At 46.8% G+C, this 22,586-nt stretch overlaps 1 protein-coding gene across 3 annotated transcripts in view; it reads left to right on the top strand.

Annotated features, from left to right (window-relative positions):
* Positions 1–22,586, top strand: part of JARID2 (jumonji and AT-rich interaction domain containing 2) — a 271,818-nt gene that overhangs the window by 130,237 nt on the left and 118,995 nt on the right. Inside the window, exon 1 of one of the 3 annotated variants that reach the window (XM_030314808.1) lies at positions 19,957–20,057. The exons of the other annotated variants lie outside the window; for them this stretch is intronic. Coding sequence (XP_030170668.1) covers positions 19,991–20,057 — 67 coding nt within the window. The 5' untranslated portion in view covers positions 19,957–19,990. Of the gene's footprint in view, positions 1–19,956; positions 20,058–22,586 lie in introns of those variants that run through there. 3 annotated transcript variants of the gene reach the window in all.

Here is a 22,586-nt window from a genome sequence, read left to right as displayed (position 1 = left end):
AGCTATTCTAAGGATGGGCCCCACTTCAACAGGAAAGACCGTCTTGTTGTTTTCCTCCTGAAGAAAGTGGCTTAGGGGCTCCTGGGTGGCTCAGTGTGTTGAGCCTCCGACTTCGCCTTGGGTCATGATCTCCCAGTTCGTGAGTTCGAGCCCGGGGGTCAGGCTCTGTGCTGACAGCTCGGACCCTGGAGTCTGTCTTCAGATTCTAGGTCTCTGTCTCTGCCCCTCCCCTCCTCGTGCTTTCTCTCCCTCTCTCTCTCTCCCTCTCTCTCTCTCTCAAAAATATTAAAAAGAATTAAAAAAGACGAAAAAGAAAGTGGATTATCCCACTGCTTTGTCCAAATGGAAATGCCGATGTGTAAGTGCCAGTCCTCTGTAAGCTGTGGGGACCACCAGGCTGCCCCCTGGCAGCTGCTGAGGGTTTGGGTTTCTGGAACACATCAACCTTGGAGACTTTTCTTACTTGCCTCCCCCGATGTAGGAGCGGACACTCCCAAGTAAAAGAAGCGGGGCGACAGGAAGGGTAAATACACTTCACTGACAACAAATTTATTCTTCGTTAGAAAAATAAGAGCTACGTTTTATTCTTGCAAATGGTAGAGTTGAAAAGGCTTGAGTGGCTCATGGGTGGCTCGGTGGGTTAAGTGTCTGACTCTTGGGTTCCGCTCACGTCATGATCCCCTGGTTCTTGAGTTCAAGTCCTGCGTTGGGCTCCCCACTGATGGCACTGAGGCTGCTTGGGATTGTCTCTCCCTGTGTCTGTCTGTCTGTCTCTCTCTCTCTCTCTCTCTCTTTCTCTCTTTCTCTCTCTGCCCCTACCTCGCTCGCTCACGTTCTCTTTCTCTTGATCTGAAAATAAACTTCAAAAAAAAAAAAGGGGGGGGAGGGCTTGAGGGGCCCCTGGGTGGCTCAATGTGTTAAGTATCCAACTTCAGCTCAAGTCATGATCTTGGAGTTCGTGAGTTCTAGCCCTGCATCGGGCTCTGTGCTGACAGCTCAGAGCCTGGAGCCTGTTTCGGATTCTGTGTCTGTCTGTCTCTCTCACTCTCTCTCTCTCTCAAAAATATTAAAAAAAAAGGGGGGGGGCTTGATGTCTTTCTCTGTGGCTGTGGTGTAGTCGCTGTAAGACCTGAGTGTGATGCACATGGGACATTTCTTGATAGAGCTCCTACTGGTTGATACTTAATGGAGTCTAGAATGTAGGTGGTTTTGTGAGTAATAACATGGAATTCAAGTTGCTCTCCTTTCCTGTCACTTTGTGCATGGGGCCCCTTGCCCCCCCATTTCTGTCAGCCTGCCTCCTCTGTCAGCTCTGTCCCAGATTCTGTCATCCTCATCACATCTTGGGCTGTTTTAGGAGGAAGGGCCTAGGATGGGGTGGGCGGTGGTATGTAGTTATGGGGGTGGTTGTTCTCTCTGCTGGTCTCCGTTCTTAAGAAGCCCAGCGTTGGGGCGCCTGGGTGGCGCAGTCGGTTAAGCGTCCGACTTCAGCCAGGTCACGATCTCGCGATCTCGCGGTCCGTGAGTTCGAGCCCCGCGTCGGGCTCTGGGCTGATGGCTCGGAGCCTGGAGCCTGTTTCCGATTCTGTGTCTCCCTCTCTCTCTGCCCCTCGCCCGTTCATGCTCTGTCTCTCTCTGTCCCAAAAATAAATAAACGTTGAAAAAAAAAAAAAAAAAAAGCCCAGCGTTGAGAGGTCCTGAGGGCAAAAGGGCAGAAATCTGCTGCGGTCCTTTTCTCATCTCTCCAAGGGCGTCAGTCTGGAAGATCTCCCTCTTCCGTATTTACTTCTGTGCTGGATGATTGCCATCAGTAAACAAAACATGTTGTAGTTTCGCTCATAATAAAATAATCCCTCCATCGGTCTTGTTATCTCCCTCCTGCTATTCATCTCTTTATTGCAGGGTTCCTGGTAGAAAATGTCTAAGCAGTCTGTCTCCCTCTACTATTTATATTCTTGTTAATATCCTTTCCCCTTTCGTATTCCTTTGAACCCTTAGAATGAGGCCACGACTAAGGCTTAATAATGACCTCAGTTGCCAAGTCCGTTGACCGAGTTTCTGGTCAGCGCCTTGTTTACCCCCATGGCAGCATTTGACATGATTGACCCTGTCCTAAACTCCACTTGCCTGCTTGCCTTCTCCACTTTGATTTCTTGGGAAGGCCTTATGAACATGAGGGGTCCCTAAGCCAACTCTGTCTCCACCACCTGTCCTCTGCTCTGCCTGTCTTCCCCTGGTCCGTAAACGCCAATTCCGTTCTTCTGGTTACTTTGGCCTAAACCTTGGAATTAGCTGTATTTCTCCGATTTTCCCACACTTTGCATTCTGTCCCTTAGCAAAACCTGTTCCAAAACTGCATTTGCACTACTGCCCCCTAGTCTGTAACCTCCAGCTTGGGCTGGGATCCCTATGCCCCCTCAGCCTCTGCCTTTTTACCCCACCAGGAGGTGGCCAGAACAGTCATTTATAAATGCAGATTAGCGATGCTCTGTTCCTGCAGCGTCTCCCTGCCTCTTAGCATGATGAGCTGATGGGGGCCACGGTATCTGTCAGGTCTCCTTACCACTGTCCCCCCTAATTTGGCCTCCTCGCTGTTCAAACCCACCAGAATTCTTGTGCTTTCTGCTCCTTCTAGTTCCCTTTAGATAACTGTGTGCTTGATCCCTGCGTGAATTTCAGGTTCCTGCTCAAACCTGGAGGTTTGAACCGGAGCATCCTTCTTGAACATCTTCTTGAAACTTTGTTGGATACCCTTTTGCTTTTTTGCCTCGTAATATTTCTCTGCATGGAATTTCTGTCTGCAGGACATTGTATTCTTGTTGTTTGCTAGTGGTAAGCGCTCTCCCCACGACGGACGGAAAGTCCACGAGAGAAAAGCTCCGTCACCATTCACTGCTGCTGTCTGCACGCCTGGGTTCTCCGTAGCGCGTGTGGAGCGTGGACCCGTGTGCAGACAGCTCTCTGCCCGCTGGCCATTCCCACTCCTCCTCCAGCACCCTCTGCCGTGGATATGCTCCTGTCTGCTTAGGGCTTGAGTGTCCCACATGTGACTCTGGGTTTTATTCTGGAAATGTACACACCTATGGCCCTGGATCACAGCCCACGCTGGTTTCCCTGTCCCCAAAATGCATATTCATACTTGTGATACCCTTGTCTTATCGTAAAGATTCCTGGAATTGGATCACCCTTGTACCCTTTCTTAACCACATTTGCGGAATGCCTTTTCAGGTATGAGATATGTTGCTTGGAAGTTTAAATTAAAATTGGGCTTTTCTTTGTTTGTTTTGAGAGGCTGAGAGATCAGGGGAGGGGCAGAGAGAGAAGGGGAGGGAGAGAATCCCAAGCCGGCTCCGCACTGTCAGTACAGAGCCTGATGCGGGGCTCAAACCCCCGAGCCATGAGACCGTGAGCCAAAGTCAGACGTCCAACCAACTGAGCCACACAGGTGCCCCTAAAATGAGGCTTTTAAGAAATAAGTTACTGCTTCTAATCTCGTAACTTTATTGCAGCCTATTACTGTCCGGTTCTGTGGGTTTGTGTAGAGGGTCTCCAGTGTTCCACAGCTTGTACAAGACTGCATAGCGAATCAGGACTTGACCCCAGAACTGGACTCCAGTCTTGCATACCGCTCCCTCCCCCCCCACTTTATTTTTTGAGGAAAAGTATACGCCGCGTGAAATCACACGTCTTACTCGTACAGTTCGATGTATTTATTTAAAAAAATTTTTTTTTTACATTTATTTATTTTTGAGAAACAGAGTGAGACAAAGTATGAGTGGGGGAGGGGCAGGGAGAGAGGGAGACACAGAATCCGAAGCAGGCTCCAGGCTCTGAGCTGTCAGCACAGAGCCCCACACGGGGCTCCGACTCACGGACCATGAGATCATGACCTGAGCCAAAGTCAGACGCTCAACCGACTGAGCCACCCAGGCGCCCCCAGTTCGATGTATTTAAAAAAGCTCATATACCCACGTGACCAGTGCTCCAGTGTAGACCCAGGGCTTTCCCACCAGGCCGGAAATGTTGCTCCCTCCCTTTCCATTTCATTTGACTTCTTTTTTTTTTTTTTTTTTAATTTTTTTTTCAACGTTTATTTATTTTTGGGACAGAGAGAGACAGAGCATGAACGGGGGAGGGGCAGAGAGAGAGGGAGACACAGAATCGGAAACAGGCTCCAGGCTCTGAGCCGTCAGCACAGAGCCCGACGCGGGGCTCGAACTCACGGACCGCGAGATCGTGACCTGGCTGAAGTCGGACGCTTAACCGACTGCGCCACCCAGGCGCCCCTTGACTTCTTTTAAAGTATGCGGTCATTTGAGGTTTGTCACCATGGCTGTCTTGATTTTTTTTTTTTTTTTCACGAGCTTTTACGATGATATGTGGGTTTATGGTGTTTCTCCAGAATGTACCAGATGCCTGAGAGTGTCTGAAGACTTGAAGGGTCCCCAAAGCCAGTGGCTCACGTGTGTCCAGCATGCAACTCTTAGAAGCCCTGGCTTGGGGGCACGAATAAGAGCCCTACAACTGAACATGGTCACAAATGATCTTCACAGGCTCGTGGTGGCATTCGTGGGCCAGATTTTTTTTTTAACTTATTTAAATGTTTTTATTTCTTGGAGTGAGAGACTGGGCACAAACAGAGAAGGAGCAGAGAGAGAGAGGGGAGCAGAGGATCTGAAGCAGGTTCTGTGCTGAGAGCAGAGAGCCCGAGGTGGGGCTCAAACTCCTAAACCGCGAGATCATGACCTGAGCTGAAGTTGGACGGTTAACTGACTGAGCCCCCCAGGTGCCCCAGACAGATTCTCTGTCTTGAACCGGCATTAAAGTTTTGGTTCTCAGCTGTGTGCAAGTCCAGACCACACTGGCCTTTTGAACAGCTCTTCTGCTTCTCCCGTTCGGTGTCCCCTCTTTCCGGTAGTGCCATTCTGCGAGTGTTAAGAAATCTTGGCCTTGGTGGTAGAATTCAAGAAGTTCTGGAATAGGGGTTCCAGACCTGGCTTTCCTCCAAAGGCAAGCTAAAGAGGCATCCATAGGGCCATACCCCTTCTCTGCCAAATACGTGTGTTTTCGGTTAGAGGGGTTCTTGCCCACGGCCCGTGAGTTGTCCCATGGCCTTGAGGGTGCAGAAACATAGGGTGATGGCACGGGAGGATTGCTCACTTGTGTTCATTTTCTTGTGGCTGTGGCAGAAGTCTGTATTAGTCAGCTCGGGCTGCCGTGACAATGTACTGTAGACTGGGTGGGGTGGTTGAAACAACGCAAGTGTGTTTCTCGTTGTTCTGGACGCTGGAGGCTGGATGTCCGGATCCAGGGGTACTGGCCACGTCCTCACCAGGCTGACGGTGGGGGGGAGAGTGTACGGGTGTCTCTTCCTCCTCTTAGGAGGACACTAGCCCCGTCAGATCAGTGCCTCCCCGAATCGTGACCTCCTTTACTTTTCTCACCTTCTCACAAGCTCTGCCCGAACACAGTCCCACTGGGTGTTAAGTCTTCAACCTAGGAGTTGGGGGAGTGGGGTGAGGTGGCAAACAGCACCAATGCTAGTACGTGGGTAGAACTTTGAGGTGGTGCCAATTTCATTGCGTTTTAATTTTAGATGCGGTTAATTTCCATTTTAATCTGCAACATGTTTCCTTTTGTGTTGAGGTACTAGAGGGATATCCTGGTATGTCAGGAACCCCTAAGAACTGGTTTGAGCTTGGAGAAGTTCTTGTTCCTCCCAGTTGGATGCAATTAATCTTCGGTTTTTATTTTTTTATTTAAAAAAAATTTTTTTTAATGTGTATTTTGGGGGTGGGGGGGAGCGGAGATCACATGCTAGTGGGGGAGGAGCAGAGAGAGAGAGGGAGACAGAATCTGAAGCAGGCTCCAGGCTCAAAGCCCATCAAGATGGCCCTGGATGGATGTCTCGGTGTCAGTTTGGGAGAAATCATGACATTATTTGAGGTTGAAGAATCTTCTTTGTCATACATGAATTTATTTGATTTGTATGTATACATTTTAAAGTTTATGTATTTTGAGAGAGAGCGGGGAAGGGGCAGAGAGGGAGAGAGCGGGCTCAGTGCTGTCCGTGCAGAGCCCAGTAGGGGTCTCACATTCATGAACTGAACCGAAATCCAGAGTCGGATGCTTAACTGAGCCACCCAGGCGCCCCTCATTTGTACTTTATGCACGGATTCAGTTTCTTTTTCTATGCCGTAAGTGTAATTTACGGCAATACGTACCAACCAGTTTTACTTATCAACATGTACAGAAAGGGAGGTGCCTGTGGGGTCCCCAGATAGCGCTCCCCTCGGCCAGAGGCCACTTATCCAGGCATGGAGTTTATCTGTCTACGCTCTTGTAAACAGTCCTGTGTATCACCTCCTCCTGCCCGTAGATCTAGGCCTCCTGTGTTGTCTCCGTCTGTGCTGGTTCCTGATTCAAGTTCTGTGATGGGTGATGGGTTCTGTGATTCAAGTTCTGCGATGGGGGCTTTGATTCCTGTCGGATCTACCACGATGCACTAGTGCGATTTGGTTTTGCTTGGGACTTTCTCAGATCCCATTTTCCCCCACATTTAGAGGACCTTTTACCTAGTTTTTGGAAAAAAACGTGTTCCCACTTGAGCTACGTTAAATGTTCAGTGTCCTGTATGGAGTATCTTTAAACCCAGAAGGGTGATAACTGGGTATGTTTTGGGGGAAATTAGCCTGCACCCCATAAATCCCTTAATTTACAACCTGTTACTCAATCTCACCTGCCAAATCACCTGTATCCTTCTAGCTTTCTCTGTAGGCTTTAGGGTGCTTCTGCAGAGTCCCGAAATTCGCTTCCTTCCTCATGATTTTCTTTCTAAAAGATCATAAAACAGTGTAGGTCTCTCCTACGAGGAGGTCTGGGGCCCAGGAGGCAAACATGAGCCATTTTATAACCTTAGACCTGCCTGTTAAGGAGCAGAGTCGCCAATGTGTCAGCCATGCTGCCCTGTGTTCTGCAAGGAGAGCTGTTCTTTCTGGAGCTTCAGAGCTCCTGGGGCCCCCGTTCCTCCTCTCTACAATTTGCTGACCTTTCACTAGTGTCGTGGGCTCGTTCCTGCTTTGGATCTAATGGTTTCAGCTCTTTGCGCACATCTGGCCTCTTCCTGGGGACCCGCCCCGCCAGTGTCTTTCCGGTCACTCCTGCAACTGGGTCCGTGTTTCCCTTTGGCAGGTGGGTGGGTATCCTGATCATGCGTGGCACCTGGTCTTGGTGGGTGACCGGGAAAGACATCTGTGCCTGGGAGTCCCCTGCCAGCTTCTGGTGCTGCCCCACGTGGTTGAGTCTTCCTTCCAGTTTTCCATGGCTCTGAACGATTTTTGTTGCCTTCTGATGCACGAAGGCAGCTCAAGGTCTCACTTTGGAAACCTTCACCTGTCTTAATTCCGATCCCTTCCTTCTGACGGGATTGGGGTATTCAGGAAGGACTCTGACTGTCTGCCTTTTTGAAACCGTGCGCTTCCCCTTCCGGAAGTGATGGTATAGAAGGTCAGCGAATCCTCTGCAGACCTAAGTAGGGCAGGTGCCCCAGCAGTGGAAACCACACACGTGTATTGTTTGGGCACGAAGGAAGGCTTGGTGATCTCTAGAGGGATCTGCACCGCAAATTGCTTATCCTGTACCGGAGTGGCTTTACCCTGTCCTCACTCAGCAGTTACCCAACTTCAGACTAGTGTTATTTGAAAAGGGCCTTTCCAGTTTACTCAGTTGGAAAGTGTTACAGAGTTTTAAAGGGTGAGTTGGAAGGCTCTCAGCTGGCACTTTCTGAATCCCTCGGAGGAAAATATTGGCAAACTCTCCACTCTCTGCCTGAACTCTTCTTATAAATCGAGAAGCCAAGAGTTACGAAGCCGTCACAAAGGGCCAGGTTGAACTGTGTGGGGGGAAACCTCCGTGTTAAGACAACGGACTGTTTTCTGATCACAGTGACCCTCCTCCCACCATCTTGATGTTAATCTTACTGCCACTGAAAATAGAAGTATGCGGTGAATGTAATTTGCAAGGTATTCCAACCCTCCCCCCCCCCTTTTTTTTCTTGGAGAGCCTTTTCTCTCCAAGGTAGAAGCACATAGCTTTTAATTTTTTACCCCTCATCTACAATTTAAATAAGAAAAGTGCTGGGCTGCTTCATTCAACAGGTGTAACACCCCAATGAGGGAAAGTTGCCCTTTTTTTCATTATTTGGCTTTATTTTTTTTCTGTGGTTTCAGGGGGCAAGGTGCTGAGATCAGAAGCAGGAGTTTGCTGTTGATTTATTACCCTGTTTGTTACCATCTGTCTGCCTCGCACTTCAATCTGTTGATGGAAAGCCCGATGTGCTTGTGTCATGGGGCCTGAGAAATTTCCGTCTTCCTGAGTTGTCTGACTACAGAAACCTGTACAGTCGCTTCTACCCAGGGCCCCAGAGAAGTCTGGGGACAGGAGAATAACCCAGGGGAGCGTGTTGGCGTGCTTTCTCGATCCATCCTTCTATGCCTCTGCCTCTGCCTACTCTGGCCAGGCAGTGATGCCTTTTCTAGCACTGTCCACATTCTGCAGCCCATTCTCTGTTGCTCTTACCCTCCTGGGGTCGCTCTTTATGGAAGAATTCCAAGGGAATAGGTTAAGATTGCCATCAAGTGGCTGCTCTTGGTAGTGGATGGGGAGGATACTGGCCTTCCGGCTGGCCGACTCCTCAGACCTTCTCCTCCGATTTCTTAGCCCCTTTGTGAAAAATTACCGAGCTCCAGAGTGCTCTCAGTCTGAGGAATTGACTGGTGGGGGGAGGGGGCGGGCACAGAGAGCTCGGGGCCTCTATATGTTGCATCCTCAAGGAAGCTCTCTTCTGTAAAACAAAACCCGCACCTGTGGTCTGAGCTCAGGGCCCTGGAGCTGTGGACACTGAGGGATCTAGAGGCTTCCTGGGGGAAACTGCGGGGCATTCAGCCTCCTGCCAGTTCTGGGCCCCCGTAGACCACTGCCCTCCACCTCCACTTGGGGACATTGGCAGGGAGGCTCATGCTGTCATCCCTGAAAGGGTGACCTCACGGCCCCACCAAGAGTGAAGAGAACTAACACACACGAGGTGGCCGTTCTGTTTGGCTCTTGTTCCCCAGCTCTGTAAATGGAGTAGTAATTTCTTTCTCAGAGGCAATATTCTTAGGATTAATGAGATGATTTATTTAAAGTCCTTAGTATCTGGCAGGAAGTGAGCATTCAAAGGGTAATTGTGATCGAGGTTCTAGATACACATTACCTAACTACTTCCCATAAAAACTGTAGCTGTGTCATAAAAGAGCACACTTCAGGGACTGTATTAAAATCTGTTTGCCCCATTCCCTGGGTCTGGACGCCATCATCCTACAATTAGACCTCACCCTAGGCGTTGGAGAGCAGCAACTCCGACCGAGCTAGAAGGAAGCGAACCCTAGTTTTCCCCAGTAGGGCATTCCTTAGTGGTGTCGGGAAGACCTGCCCCAATAGCAGTAGCAGGGGTTGGTGTCTTGGGGGGGGGGTGACCCGAGCAGTGCACAGCAGTCTCCATTCTGTCCTCTCTGAGGTTTCTGAGCTGGTATGGAAGAAGAAGGACCTGTTGCCAGCTGGGCTGGAGGGGAGAGGCTTGGAGGGAGGTAGAAGGGGAAAGTGGCTACATGAGGCCATCAACCTGGCCGTGCAACTTGAAGGGAGGGTCAAGGAAGGAAAATTCTAGGGCTTCTATATTTGCAGCAGCTTTTTAGAAGTCATAGAGGCTATGTTATGTAACCATTCACATCACCATCTGTCAAATCATTCGACCACAATTCCTGGATTGTAGCCACTTAAAGCAATATCGGATGTGTCAAAAAATTTGATACGTTGTAATGAGCACTGATGTCATTATAGGTCTGTTTGTACAGGTAACTGGGTACCACCATGAACAATCCTCCCTTTGCGGGTTTATGTCAAATACGACACTTGAGACCTCCCTTTGTCCTGTTTGGTTTTGTTTCCATGATGAGTGATAGCCTGATGCTTATAATGAAGCCTGTTTGTGGTGGTGTTCCTTCTTGTTTTTAAATGTTTATTTTAGAGAGAGGGAGGGAGGGAGGGAGGGAGAGAGAGAGAGAGAGAGAGAGAGAGAGAAAACACGAGTGGGGGAGGGGCAGAGAGAGGGGAACAGAGAACCCGAAGTGGGCTCAGTGCCGACACCAGTGAGCTCTATGTGGGGCTGGAACTCATGAACCATCAGATCATGACCTGAGCAGAAAGGGGATACTTAACTGACTGAGCCACTCACGTGCCCCTCTTTTTTTTTTTTTTTTTTTTTGGCGTGTGGTTGTTGTTGTTTATTTATTTTGACAGAGTTGAGTGAGTGGGGGAGGGCTGGAAAGGGAGGGAGAGAGAATCCCAAGCAGGCTCCTTGCTGTCAGCATGGAGCCCTATGCAGGGCTTTGTCTCCCGAGCCCAGAGATCATGACCTGAGCCAAAATGAAGGGCTGGCTGCTTAACGCACTGAGCCACCCTGGTGTACCATGGTGTTCTTTTTAATTGCCAGATCCTTCTCTAGGAAACATTGGGATGCTTTTGCAGAATTTGGGGGAGAGTGGAAAGCTCTAGAAGACCGGCATCCTCTGTGGCCACCATGTTTTCTTTATGTGGTACATGAAGCTTTTCCCCATCCCTCAATCCCCACCTGCGTACAGGAATGAATGGTTATTTCTTTCTGGGGATCCCTTGTGTATGTAGGAACCGAGGCAGTGAGCCCAGAATCCACTGTTTGTGGGTTTTTTTTTCTTTTACACTTTTCTTTGTACCCCTAGCCTTGAGGGTAGCAAAATGTGAGTCTAACTCAGAACGATTTCATGTGGCACTTTGTTCATGAGTATTAAGTGGTGATTGCTGGCCTTTTACTTTCAAGCTACATCAGGATTGCCTAAAATCCTTGATGATTTAAAAATCATCTTTTGGGGTAATTGCTTTGCTAAGGGTTTCTCTGCAGTTTTTAGTTTACTGAATAAGCTCGTGGCTTTTTATAACTGGGTCTGACCTGTGGTTTTCCCTCCTTCCCTCATCTGAAAGCTAGACTGATGACACCAGGGGGCCATCTGCTGCAGGATTGAAGGGGGTTTGTTTCCTTGCTGCTCTGTTTGCTCCCCTGTCCTTTTTCACCCTGCTGCCTGGAAAGAAGTGCCCGTCTGTCTGACTTGCCCTGTTTATCGGTCTGAGCTCTAGCAGAGGACAGCACAGAGACCCAGGGACTGTTGCCATCTGTAGACTTGATGAAAGGGTCTTGAGACTACATTCATGAAGAATCTGTAGGTGAGCACTGCCCTGTAGAAGTTTCCACAATGATGGGGTGCTCAGGGTCGGCTTCATTGTGTATGGTAGCCACTTAGGAGGCCATGAGTCCTTTATACTTAGCTGGTCCGATTAGTTTTAGTTCATTAAAAAAAGTATGGGGGCACCTGGGTGGCTCAGTCATTTGAGCATCTGACTTCGGCTCAGGTCATGATCTCACGGTTGATGAGTCTGAGCTTCGCAGCTGGCTCTGTGCTGACAGCTCAGAGCCTGGAGCCTGCTTTGGATTCTGTGTCTCCCTCACTCTCTGCCCCACCTTCCCCCCCCCCCTGCCCCCCCAAGCTGTCTGTCTCAAAAATAAACAGAAAAAAAAGTCTTATGTGACTACAGGCTACTGTATTAACATGTATAGCTGTAGAGACAGGATGAACGTAGTGGTTGCTTCCCTTTTGTCTTCAAGCTCTGTCTTGTTGTTGTTTGGCAGCAGGTTTTTTAGATAGCCAGTGTAGTTCAACTCAGAAACCTTCTTCTAGCTGTCTTCATGGTGTGTTGTATATGCAGGCAATGCTGACAGAGTGAAAACATGTTCCTATTCTATTCACTTGCCTTTTAGTGTTTTGAGCCTTTTGAGAATCCTTTTGCCTGTGGTATTAATGTCATGGTATTCCTATTATCCCTGACTTCAATATGGCAACGTACTCCTGGCTTCAAAGTTGTCACTGTCTGCTGTTCTTCACTTTGTCTTTGTTTGTTAGCTCCACAGGAGTCCATGTTTCATAGAATTGCTTTCGTCACTGCTTCTTTTGTGGCTGGTACTACTTCCATCCGGCAACACACCATTTTCCTTGTGATATCATTTAAATAATCATTAATGTCTTTTTTCCGCCAACATGTTGTTAAAGTAATTCATTTTTATTTTTTATTTAGTTTGAGAGCATACGTGAACCAGGGCGGGGCAGGGAGAGAGGGAGAGAGGGAATCCCAAGCAGGCTCTGGGCTCTGAGCTGTCAGCACAGAGCCCGATGTGGAGCTTCAACTCCTGAACTGTGAGTTCATGGCCTGGGCTGAAGTCAGACGCTTAACCGACTGAGCCTCCCAGATGCCCCTTGAAGTAATTTATTGTAGAAAACGTAGAAATTTCAGAAAACTATAAAGATTGCCACTGGAGAGGATACTACTTCTTATAACTAGTTTATTTTCCTCTAATCTACTTTCTCTATACTTGTATTTCTTTTGAACCCCATTTAATATTTCATGCAGTGGAATCGCTGCAACTTAAAACCTTAGGAGTCTTTCCTTATGTTACTAAGTTTTGGAAAATGTGGGTTTGTTTTTTTTTTTTTTTTAAACATGTAATATCTTGAAAAAATTATGTTCTTTATTCAGTATTAGTTGCCTGGATGGCACATGAACCCTTTAAGGAAAATACCACAAAGAATACACACAGAATTTTTAAGTGATTGATGTAGTTTCACTTTGTGGAAAAGGTGGGAGGATTATAGTTAACTGTGGCTTTTATTTGAACACAGTAGTAACAAAATGAGTTCGTGTAAGTTAGCAGGGTATAAAAGGTCATTCTTTGAGGAAGACCTGAACAGTTTTGCAGACGGGAAGAAATCATTGGCTCTAAAACGAAGAACTTTAACATTGAAACTAATAAGGGATTAAATGTGTAGAAAACATATTGGGAAGGTTAGTGAGAGTTACATAGTGTTCATAAGATGTTTTCACTTGAAAATTTGGAAATTAGATCTTTTCTCCCAAGAGTTCCTAATTTTGACTAGTGACTGCTGAAAAATCAAGTATTCTAAATTGCAAGATGTGTTCCCAGCCAAATATTTCTAAATAGAAAGACAATTCTTTGAGACCTTTTCTTCTGGAAGTTGTAAAAGGGAGCCTCTAAGGTTAAGAGTGCATCATCAGGCTCTGAAGGCTCTGAAATGGTCTGCAGGAGCAGCCTGTTCTTTGAGCAGTATTTATTGGGTCTCAGCAGTTTTCTCTAGGCACATGCTAGTTTGGAGGACTCTTAAGATGAGCAAGAATAAATCCTCTTGTTCGGAGAACAGGACAGTCGATGTTTGCTTGTCACTGTGGGTATTTGAAGTAGCCCTGAAGGCTGACTGGGGGTTGGAGGTGAGTGTGTCTGGGGGGAGCGGTGAGGAGCTTTCTAGGAAGACAGAGGAGGGAATATTCCAAAAGAGGGAGCTGCACGTATGGAGTCAGAGGCTTGAGAGATACACGCAGGTTCCAGCTACCTCCACCCCTTCGTGCCGCACCGTGGGGTGCCATCAGGTTGCAAAACCAACGCATTGTTAGTGTATTGCATGGCTTAGGAAGCTGATATAAAAGAATTTTCTCTTTTTTTGCGTTTTGTTTTTTAAAGACTGATTTATTTATTTATTTAATTTTAAATTTTTAATGTTTTTACTTATTTTTGAGACAGAGAGAGACGGAGCATGAACAGGGGAGGGGCAGAGAGGGTGGGAGACACAGAATCGGAAGCAGGCTCCAGGCTCTGAGCTGGTAGCACAGAGCCCGACGCGGGGCTCGAATCCACCAGCCGCGAGATGGTGACCCGAGCCGAAGTCTGACGCTCAACCAGCTGAGCCACCCAGGCTCCCCTAAAATTCTATTTTTAAGTAGTCTCTACACTCAGTGTGGGGCTCAAACTCAACCCCAAGATCAAGAGGCGTGCACTTCACTGATCCAGCTGGGTGCCTTTAATTTTTTTTAACTGGATGCAGATAGAATTTGAACCAGTGAAAAGGGGCAACAGAATTGTTAAACTATGTTGAAATCCTTGCACGTAAATTTTTGCTTCTCTCATTAATATCATAGTATTACTTTTTAGAAGTGAGCTTGCTGAATTACAGACTTTAAAACAAATTGGCATCTGTGATCACGTTGCTCTCCAGAAATAGTTTATCAGTTTGTTCCCACCCTAGCAGCACATGGGAATAGGGGTTTTGTCAGAATCAGATTTGGGAAGAAGATGAACTCTTTAATTGTGACCTGAGTTAGCTGAGAAGGACCTGTCAGTCCTTCTCAAACCTGGTTTTCCATTATTCATTTCTTTCTAAGTAGGTCGAATGACCATATTGTAATTGTGGTTGAATTCTACTTGATACTTCTGCAGGTCATGTTCTCAAAATCTCAACATTCTAATCTTTTCTAATTTGTTATCATTTCTGTGTTTACCTTTTTACAAATCCGTTACCAGAGTCTTTTAAAAAATATATTGAGAGCCAAAGCATATTTTGTCTTGTCTTTTTACAACCAAATAATTAAAAATATAATTCATTAGCACCAACATTTAAAAAAAAATTTTTTTTTAACGTTTATTTATTTTTGAGACAGAGAGAGACAAAGCATGAACGGGGGAGGGTCAGAGAGAGGAAGACACAGAATCTGAAACAGGCTCCAGGCTCTGAGCTGTCAGCACAGAGCCTGACGCGGGGCTCAAACTCACAGACCATGAAATCGTGACCTGAGCCGAAGTCGGCTGCTTAACCGACTGAGCCACCCAGGCGCCCCCATTAGCACCAACATTTATTGAGTCATATAGGTAGCTCTTATCCAGTGCTTACTATGTACCGCTAACCCTTTTACGTAAATAATGAACGCCTTAACTTAACCAGTCACAGTTGTCCTTCTGTCCATTTAACAGAGGAATCTGAGGGCATTCTCTGATCCTCCCCTTAGGTTCACACACTTGATGAAGAGTAGGATTGGAACCAGGCAGCCTTGTCCAAATTGTGCTGTGTGTGCTGTGAACCAAGAAGGTTCTTTAGTGCTAGGTGTTCACCAAATCAGTTTTCTTTCTTTATTAAATTTTTTTAATGCTTATTTTGAGAGAGAAAAAAGTGAGCAGGGGGAGGGGCAGATAGAGAAGAGAGCAGAGGATCAGTCTGAGCTGACAGCAGAGACCCCGACGTCGGGCTCACATCCACGAACTGTGAGATCATGATATGAGCCAAAGGGACACTTAACCCACTGAGCCACCCGGTTGCCCATTTTGCTGCTGTTGTTGTTAAATAAGAAAAACCTGATGGAACATTGCCTTTTCTAGGAGCTTCTTAATTTGAACTTCCTGTTTTAATTGTGGTGCCATTTCATTGGTATTAGTGACTAAATCCATAGCAACCATTCGCTAGTTAATATACATGCAGTCACCCAGCCTCGATCTCCCTACTGTGTCTTATAATTATTGGTATTATTTTATAATTGTACAGTGTGGCCTTGAAGTCACGTTGGCTATAGGGCCAGCCACATGAATTATATAGTTGAACGCTGTTGGTTCTTCGGGAATTACCAAGCCCTCTTGGAAAGAGTCCAAGCCAGACTCTGTATGTACCTAATTCCTTTTGGTATAGTGCCAGTGTATTAACTTTTACTTAAATAGAATTCTAACAAGTAATGTTTATTATTATCATGTTGGCTGCTGTAAAGGGCCCACACTTAAATAATACTTTTGAAAGTCAAATATTAGCCCTGCGGATCACTTTTCTGCTTTGGCTTTTTATCACAGCATAGGTGATATGATCAGTATTATGTAGTTCAGCCCAAATTACAGATGTGTCTTTATCAATACATGGCTAATGCAGTGTGATCATTAAAAAACCCTCTATTTCCTATGTAAAATTCTCAGACTCGACACCCTTGTACATCCTTCCCTCGTGCAGGGCAACCCACTTCACCCTATCCTTTCTCTGTGATGAGCGTGTTTTTGGATATCGGATTGTTAAGGTGTCGCCTTTTGTATGCAGTAACTTCTGTAGGTGGCAGGAAATGGGAGAGCTTTTGGAAGTGGATCATGGATGATAAGTACTTGTTGACGTGCCCTGAGTCTGTAAGGCCTGTCTTTCCTTCATGAGTTAGGTCCCAGCTCTCAACGTGAGCTGACTTCCTTGATTGGATACATGAATAAAACAAGTCTTCATGCGTACGAAGCAGCTTCTTTAATTATTCAACACAGCAGTATTAGATATCCACATTTGATGAAGATGTGCAAGTGAATTGCACTTTCACGTTTTATCCAAATCCTAGATTGGGGTTTGCTCCAGTCACTTATTTTCAAAATGCTAAGGTAGTCGGTGGGGCTGCTGGAGTTGACCCAAGTGGGAGGTAATGAAATGGTTGCACATGCAGGTAGGTCCTCTGTTCTGAAGCTACCAGGAGCACAGTATGTCCTTGGATGTCCGGGCGTTTAGGTGGTAATTAGGTGGATGGTGGCCATGTAGCTGGCTGGCCGCATAGCAGTTCTTAGGATGGGGCCCCTTCTTGAAATTCTGATCTCTTGGGAAGTAGCAGTTGGAGTACTTTGTTGTCCCCAACCCTAAGTAATAGGTCTTTATATTTAAGCATTTAGAGATTACAATGATATGCAAGCAGAAATCGACCCCTGCTTTGGAAACCAGTTTCCATGAACTTGTAAATTTGACTTGCATATGCAAGGATATCCGATGGTTGTTACTTCTCGGTAAGTATCCCAGAGCAAGTCCAGTGTGTGCTTTCCAGGGGACAGGCAGAGGGATGTTTGCAGCGCGGATCATAATAGCAACCAACTGGCAATACTTAGATGTCCTTGGAGGAGATTATCAAAAGAAAGTGTGGAATATTCCTACGGGGGAGTGTGACGAACAACAGTGAAAATAGGCAAAGAATAAGCAAAATCATGGATAGGTGATCTTAGTAACCTCGTGTTGAGTTGGGGGGGTGGGTGGTGGTGAAAAACAGATCCCATAAGACTTAACCCAGAACGATCCCGTTTTCGTGAAGTTCGTAATCAAGCACAGTGAAATAATATAGCACAAATACACATACCTAAGAAGTAGAACTTAACAAAAATACTGAAGCATGGGGTAGGCGGAAGCATATAGGTAATGTTTTAATAATTGGGTTTGGCTGTGGATTTACAGGTATTTTGGATACTAAACTAGAGCAGGGAGGCTGATGTTGATATTTTGGGAGTCTTCATTTAAAACTTTGGACTTGCTCAGATCTTTGAATGTTAAAACTTTGCTGCTGGTGCCGTCAGTCATACGAAGAAAGAAACCGCCCTTGCAATCCTTGCCCGTCTCATCTGCTTTTCTACCCACTGTTGCTGGGAATTTCAGTATTGAACGTGGTATTTTTGTTCAGAAGCAGAATCCTGTTCTGTTTTATTACGTGTCCCCCAGAGGCTGCTGTAAGTCCATGTATCTGGTACTGTTGATGCATTTCCTCTTTGGTTAACCAGCGTTTTATCGAAACTGTCCAGAAGCTACTGGAGTGCATAGGCAAGAGTTTTTCAGTTCTTTTCCTGACCCAGCAGCAGAGCACAGGTCAGAAAAGTGGACACTTAGGGCTAACTAAGCATGCGTTTCAGGGAATATGGCGTGCACGATCCAATCCTGATGATGGTCTTGGAAGTAAAAGTAGTCTGGGCCAACACTGCTATTAGGTCTTACCTTCTTAAATTTTAGGTACCTAGTTACTTTCCAGACAATGGGAAGAGGAAGAAGCAATGAAGTCAGGGAGAGTAGAGATTTAAAAAAAAAAAAAAAAAAGACACAGATAGCTATGTACACTCCCATGTGGGAGGCGTCAGAGCTGGGGATGTTAAGGATGACCAGTATCCATACATGACCCCCCAAAGCTGTGTCTCTGGCCAGTTATTTTGGGTCCTGTGGTTCCTGCTTTCTTTCTTACCTTTTCTCAGAAGTACCGGACCGTACTTCAGTTCTGTATTGGGTGCTTTTGATTACTGAGGGCTCTAAAAGCCAAGTCTCAGTAGAAAGAAGAGGAAAAAAGCCAAATAGTCATCCCTTAAATATCCTTTAATTGACTATATGACTTATGCGGCAGTGGGATACATGACAAACAGTTGTTGACCATTCTGGGGATATACTGCACCAGAGAGAACCAAGTGAGGGTCTGCTCTGTGGGCTCTTACCGAGCAGGATAGGATTGGAGAGGGATTTTCCATCCCTGTGACTTCTACAGGGAATTGTATCCTGAGGTTTTTCCAGTGGGCTAGCATGCCCCATCCCCAGATACCCTAGGATCCCCGGATGACCTTCTGTTGAGACCTTATGAGGAACTAGTTCTGAGCTTGGTTAAGAACCATACCTGTGGGGGATTATGCTAGATTGTCTCTAAGGCCCAACTTGGAATACTGATTTTAAAGTCATGGATAGCAAGTAGAAATTAGGAAAGACCATCATCTACCTCCTGATAATTTTTGTTGGTTTGTTTAAAAGCGAGGGAGGTAGGTAAGCCTTGGTGATTTAGGAAACAGGAGATTGCCATCGTGGAAAGAATAATCACCAGATCTGGGCAATTGTCCGTGAGCAAAGCTAGCGTCTGCTTTCAGGGTTTTTGTGAGGTCTAAGTAATAAGCTAACGTGTGTAAAGCCCAGAAGGGGCTCTTTCAGTGGTTAAACAACAACTAACTGAAAGTAATAGGAAGGGGCATTCTCTTCCTGGCTCCCTTGGGTGAATCGGGGGTAAAACTAAACGGCATGTGGGTTCTTTGATGGCATGCCACCGTCTTTTTTTTTTTTTGCCCCCTCCGTTGGAAAGGCATAAAGACTAGTGTGGGATGGTGTTCAGAGCACGTGTTTCGGACATTATAATCGCCAGATGAAGTTCAAAAGCTTCAACAGAAGGGACTTTTAAAATCAAATAGCTTTATGACAAATGAAGGAAGATGCATGCTCCAGTTATCGGGGCCAGGGGAGCTGGCCAGCCTTGTTGGATTCTTGCCTCCCCCCCCCCCCCCCCAGCTGCCAGGCCACAGAGCCTGTTTTGTGACAGATCCTCAAGAAACAATGAGGAGAAACAGCTTCTGTGTTATTAGATTAGATGAATTTACGTGCGTGGAGGAGGGCCCTCCGCGGGCTGGGGGTGGGGAGGGCAGCGGTGGTCATCACAGAAGTAATAAAGCACCCTGGTAGCCGGAATTGGAGGGAGGAGGGGAGGGCAGGCTGGAGGAGGAGCATGTGGAGGGAGATTTCTGCAGTCTGTCTGGATCGCTGCCCAGGTTTCCCAGCCAAAAAAACAAATAAAAATAAATAAAAGGCAAGTGCTGAATGACACAGATTAGGATATTAAAAAGGGATGCCATTGAAAATGTGCCACGGACCCCCTGCTGTCCACGGGGGTGCAGTGTGTGCATGGCGGGGGCGGTCTGACAGACTGGGCACAGAAGTGTGGACAATTACACTGACCGCCCCATCAAATGTGTCCCGTCTCCCCCCCCACCCCCACCCCACCCCCCAATGTCAGAAATTCTCAAATAAGGAATTGTCTGCATTGCAGATTGGGGAAATTGCCGGATGGAGAAAAGCTAGTCGCTCTTTTCCTTTTTTTTTTCCCCCCTCAATTTATCAGGAGGGGGAGAAAGCGCCCCAGACCCCTCCTCTTCGGCGTTGGGTTCCCTCCCCCGCACATAAATAACCTTCCCTCCCCCGCACATAAATAACCTTCCCTCCCCGGCACCTCCCCTCCCCCCCGGCCCAGGGCTGTGCGGCCGTCCTATTGCCGCGCGGAATCTGCACTGCCGGAATCTGCACTGCCGCCTGCTTATTACGTACAGGGGTGGATTGTTGACAAGTGCTCTGGAGCCGCGCTCGCCGCGCTCGCCCTCCCTCCCCCCCTCCTCCCTCCCTCCCTCCCTCCCTCCCTCTGTCCTTCTTCCTCTCTGTCTCTCTGCAATGATCCGGCTCTGAGGAGGATGGCTGCTCCACGGGTCTGTCAGGTGCAGTTTTTGGTGGCTTATCTTGAGGAACCTGGGATAGAAGGTCTGTTCCTATAAATAAAATAAAAACCAAATAGCTCTAGGTTTGTTTCAGGCTGCTATGGCTTTTGTTGGAGAAATAGGCCTTTTGTGGTTTTTTTCCCTGCTGGGGTCCTGATTAAATCCATTATGGATGGCAAGGTGCTAGACGTATATGTATAGGAGTATGTAAAAAGTGTTGCAATTGCTTAATATTAATATTCTTTTAGCTGTGATCTCCTCCCTGGGGGCAATGGTGGCTCCTGCAAAGGCACTGTGGAAATTTACAAGAGAGAATTAATGTCGTTCTTAAAGCATTCAGCTCTGTTGACCATTTTGGACAAATCTGCAGTTTTAGCCAGGCTTGTATGAATTTAGACGTTTCTCTGGGGACTGAACGCCATCCAGCTATGGCTGGTCCCTTTATTTTATTGCCAGTTTATGTGATCATTTCCCAGCATTTAAAAATAGATGTTTGATTAAAGTTAATTAGTTTTTCCTCACCATGGCTTTGGTTTCCTTCATCAACAGCATGCATGGTGTTGTTTCCCTTAATACTTTGTTTCTCCGTCTCTCGTCTTCCTTCCTTGAAAGATGGAGGAAACTGAGGCATGTAAATAGATGCTGAGTGATACTAGGTCAGCCCTTAAAGCTTTGAACCCCGAGTGCTGTCGGTGTTTCTCCCGTATTTCGTGCATTAGTCTGTGTCTGCATTACTAGACATAAACACAGATGAATTTTAGGAACCATCAATTTTAGGTGCCTCAGATCTTTGCAGATTCTGTGGCCGTGTTCCTAGAGTTCTGCTTTCTGTGTTGCTTCCATTAGGTTTCAGTAGGAGAAAGAATGTTGGTCTGGGAGGGAGTAGGCCTCTCTGAACTTGCTTGCTGTCAGCAGTTTTAAAATTTCTATTTTTTTTTTTTTTTTAATTTCGAGTAGCCCACTTAATCCTTTTTTTATTATGTTCATCTGAAAAGTAGGTGTGCAGTTTGATTTGTGAGTGAGGTAATGAGGTCACGGGGAAACTCCTGCCCCTCCCAGTCTTGCTGGAGAACTTCTGTGGGGTTCATTTTTGTTGTGTTAGGGAGAAAAAGCAGCCGGAGAGGTCTTAGGGTTAAGGGTGTGGCTCTTATCTACAGATTGTGATGTCAAGACAAAGTATTTGGGAGTTGTGCCTGGTTATCGGCACAAACTAGTAACTTTATGGGATTTGTTGATTTGCATTGAAGCCAGCTTTGCATAACTTTGTAGAGACTTGTTAATATTTGAGAGCCCGTTTTGTTTGGTAGCCCACCTGTGGGGTAAATGCAGTTGGTGATCTTCAGCTTGAAAGATAAATACACACGGGTATGGTAATTACTTAAAGGTAGAGTATCCCTGGCTATCCAGGAACATACTGTATATGGATATGGATATCTCCGTTTTGAGAAGTGCAAGTTACAGGATTCAGGAAAAATCTGATTTTTTGGCATGTCCGGTTATCTGAATGTAAAACTTTGAACGTGTTGGTCTCATTAACCGATCGAAAAAGAGTATCTCTAAAAATGCCCTGTGTTTACCTCTCCTGTGTATTGACTCTTAAGTTCCATGCTCTGCAGTGATGCCATTGTTCTATAGCGCTGTCTCCACGCCGGCCTAAATCCAACATCCTCTCTAATCACTTTTCCTCCACATGTGGAAGGCGGTTTTCCACCTCCAGGGTGTTCGGTCCTGGGTCGTTTGTACAGCAGAACCCTTTTACTCAGCCGATAGAAGCTGGAGTTGCGTGTCCTCGGGGATTCCAAGGATTCACACTCTGGATGGACAGTTACACTAGGTCGCCTGGTGGGCATGTTTTGCCTGGTTTGCCCGCGTAAAATCAATAAGGTATCGGGCTGGGGCTTGGACCCAGAGGAGTTAAGGCCCGGGATGGAGGAGTAATTGATGACTGCATGCGCAAGTGGGGAGTGCTTCTTTCTCATTGTGGAGAAACATGGATGTTTCTATTTCGGCAATTATTACTATTATTGAAGATCCTGTACCTGTTGTGACGTTCTAAAAACCGTGGCCTAAACAAGCAAGGGGGTTGTTCCAAAACGCACAGTACACCTTGCTCGCCATTGTCATCCTCGGAGTTCCAATAGCTGCCCAGGCTGGTCCAGAAATCTCTCCTAGAGACCACAGATCCTTCCCACCGAGTGATTTTTGTATCCAAGTCCGACCGTGGCTCTCTGGCGGTGGTTGTTGGAGCCTCTCCACAAGGGTTGTTTTCTTTCTTCTGGTGACTGCTGGGTCAGGACGTGGGAAGGAGAAGTCTTTTGTCTCCTGATGAGCTCTGGTGGTGCTCACTCGTTTGGGGTCTAGACCGCCAGAATAGGGCCTGTTTTTGTGCTAAGCAGCCATGCGCTCACCCTTCCTGGGTGTGCAGGTGCCCTGTCTGCTGGCCTGCTCCTTTGTGCCTCAAGGTGAGGGGTTGCCCTCTGGGCTCAAGGGTTCTGTCTCTCTCCCCCGCTCGTCTGTCTGCAGTTTAGGCATCTGCTGAAATCTGAAATAGGAAGAAAGGATAGAAGCAGAC

The sequence above is a fragment of the Lynx canadensis genome, chromosome B2, assembly GCF_007474595.2.
Source record: "Lynx canadensis isolate LIC74 chromosome B2, mLynCan4.pri.v2, whole genome shotgun sequence".
Lineage (NCBI taxonomy): Eukaryota > Metazoa > Chordata > Mammalia > Carnivora > Felidae > Lynx > Lynx canadensis.
This window is presented reverse-complemented; position numbering and strand designations above follow the sequence as displayed.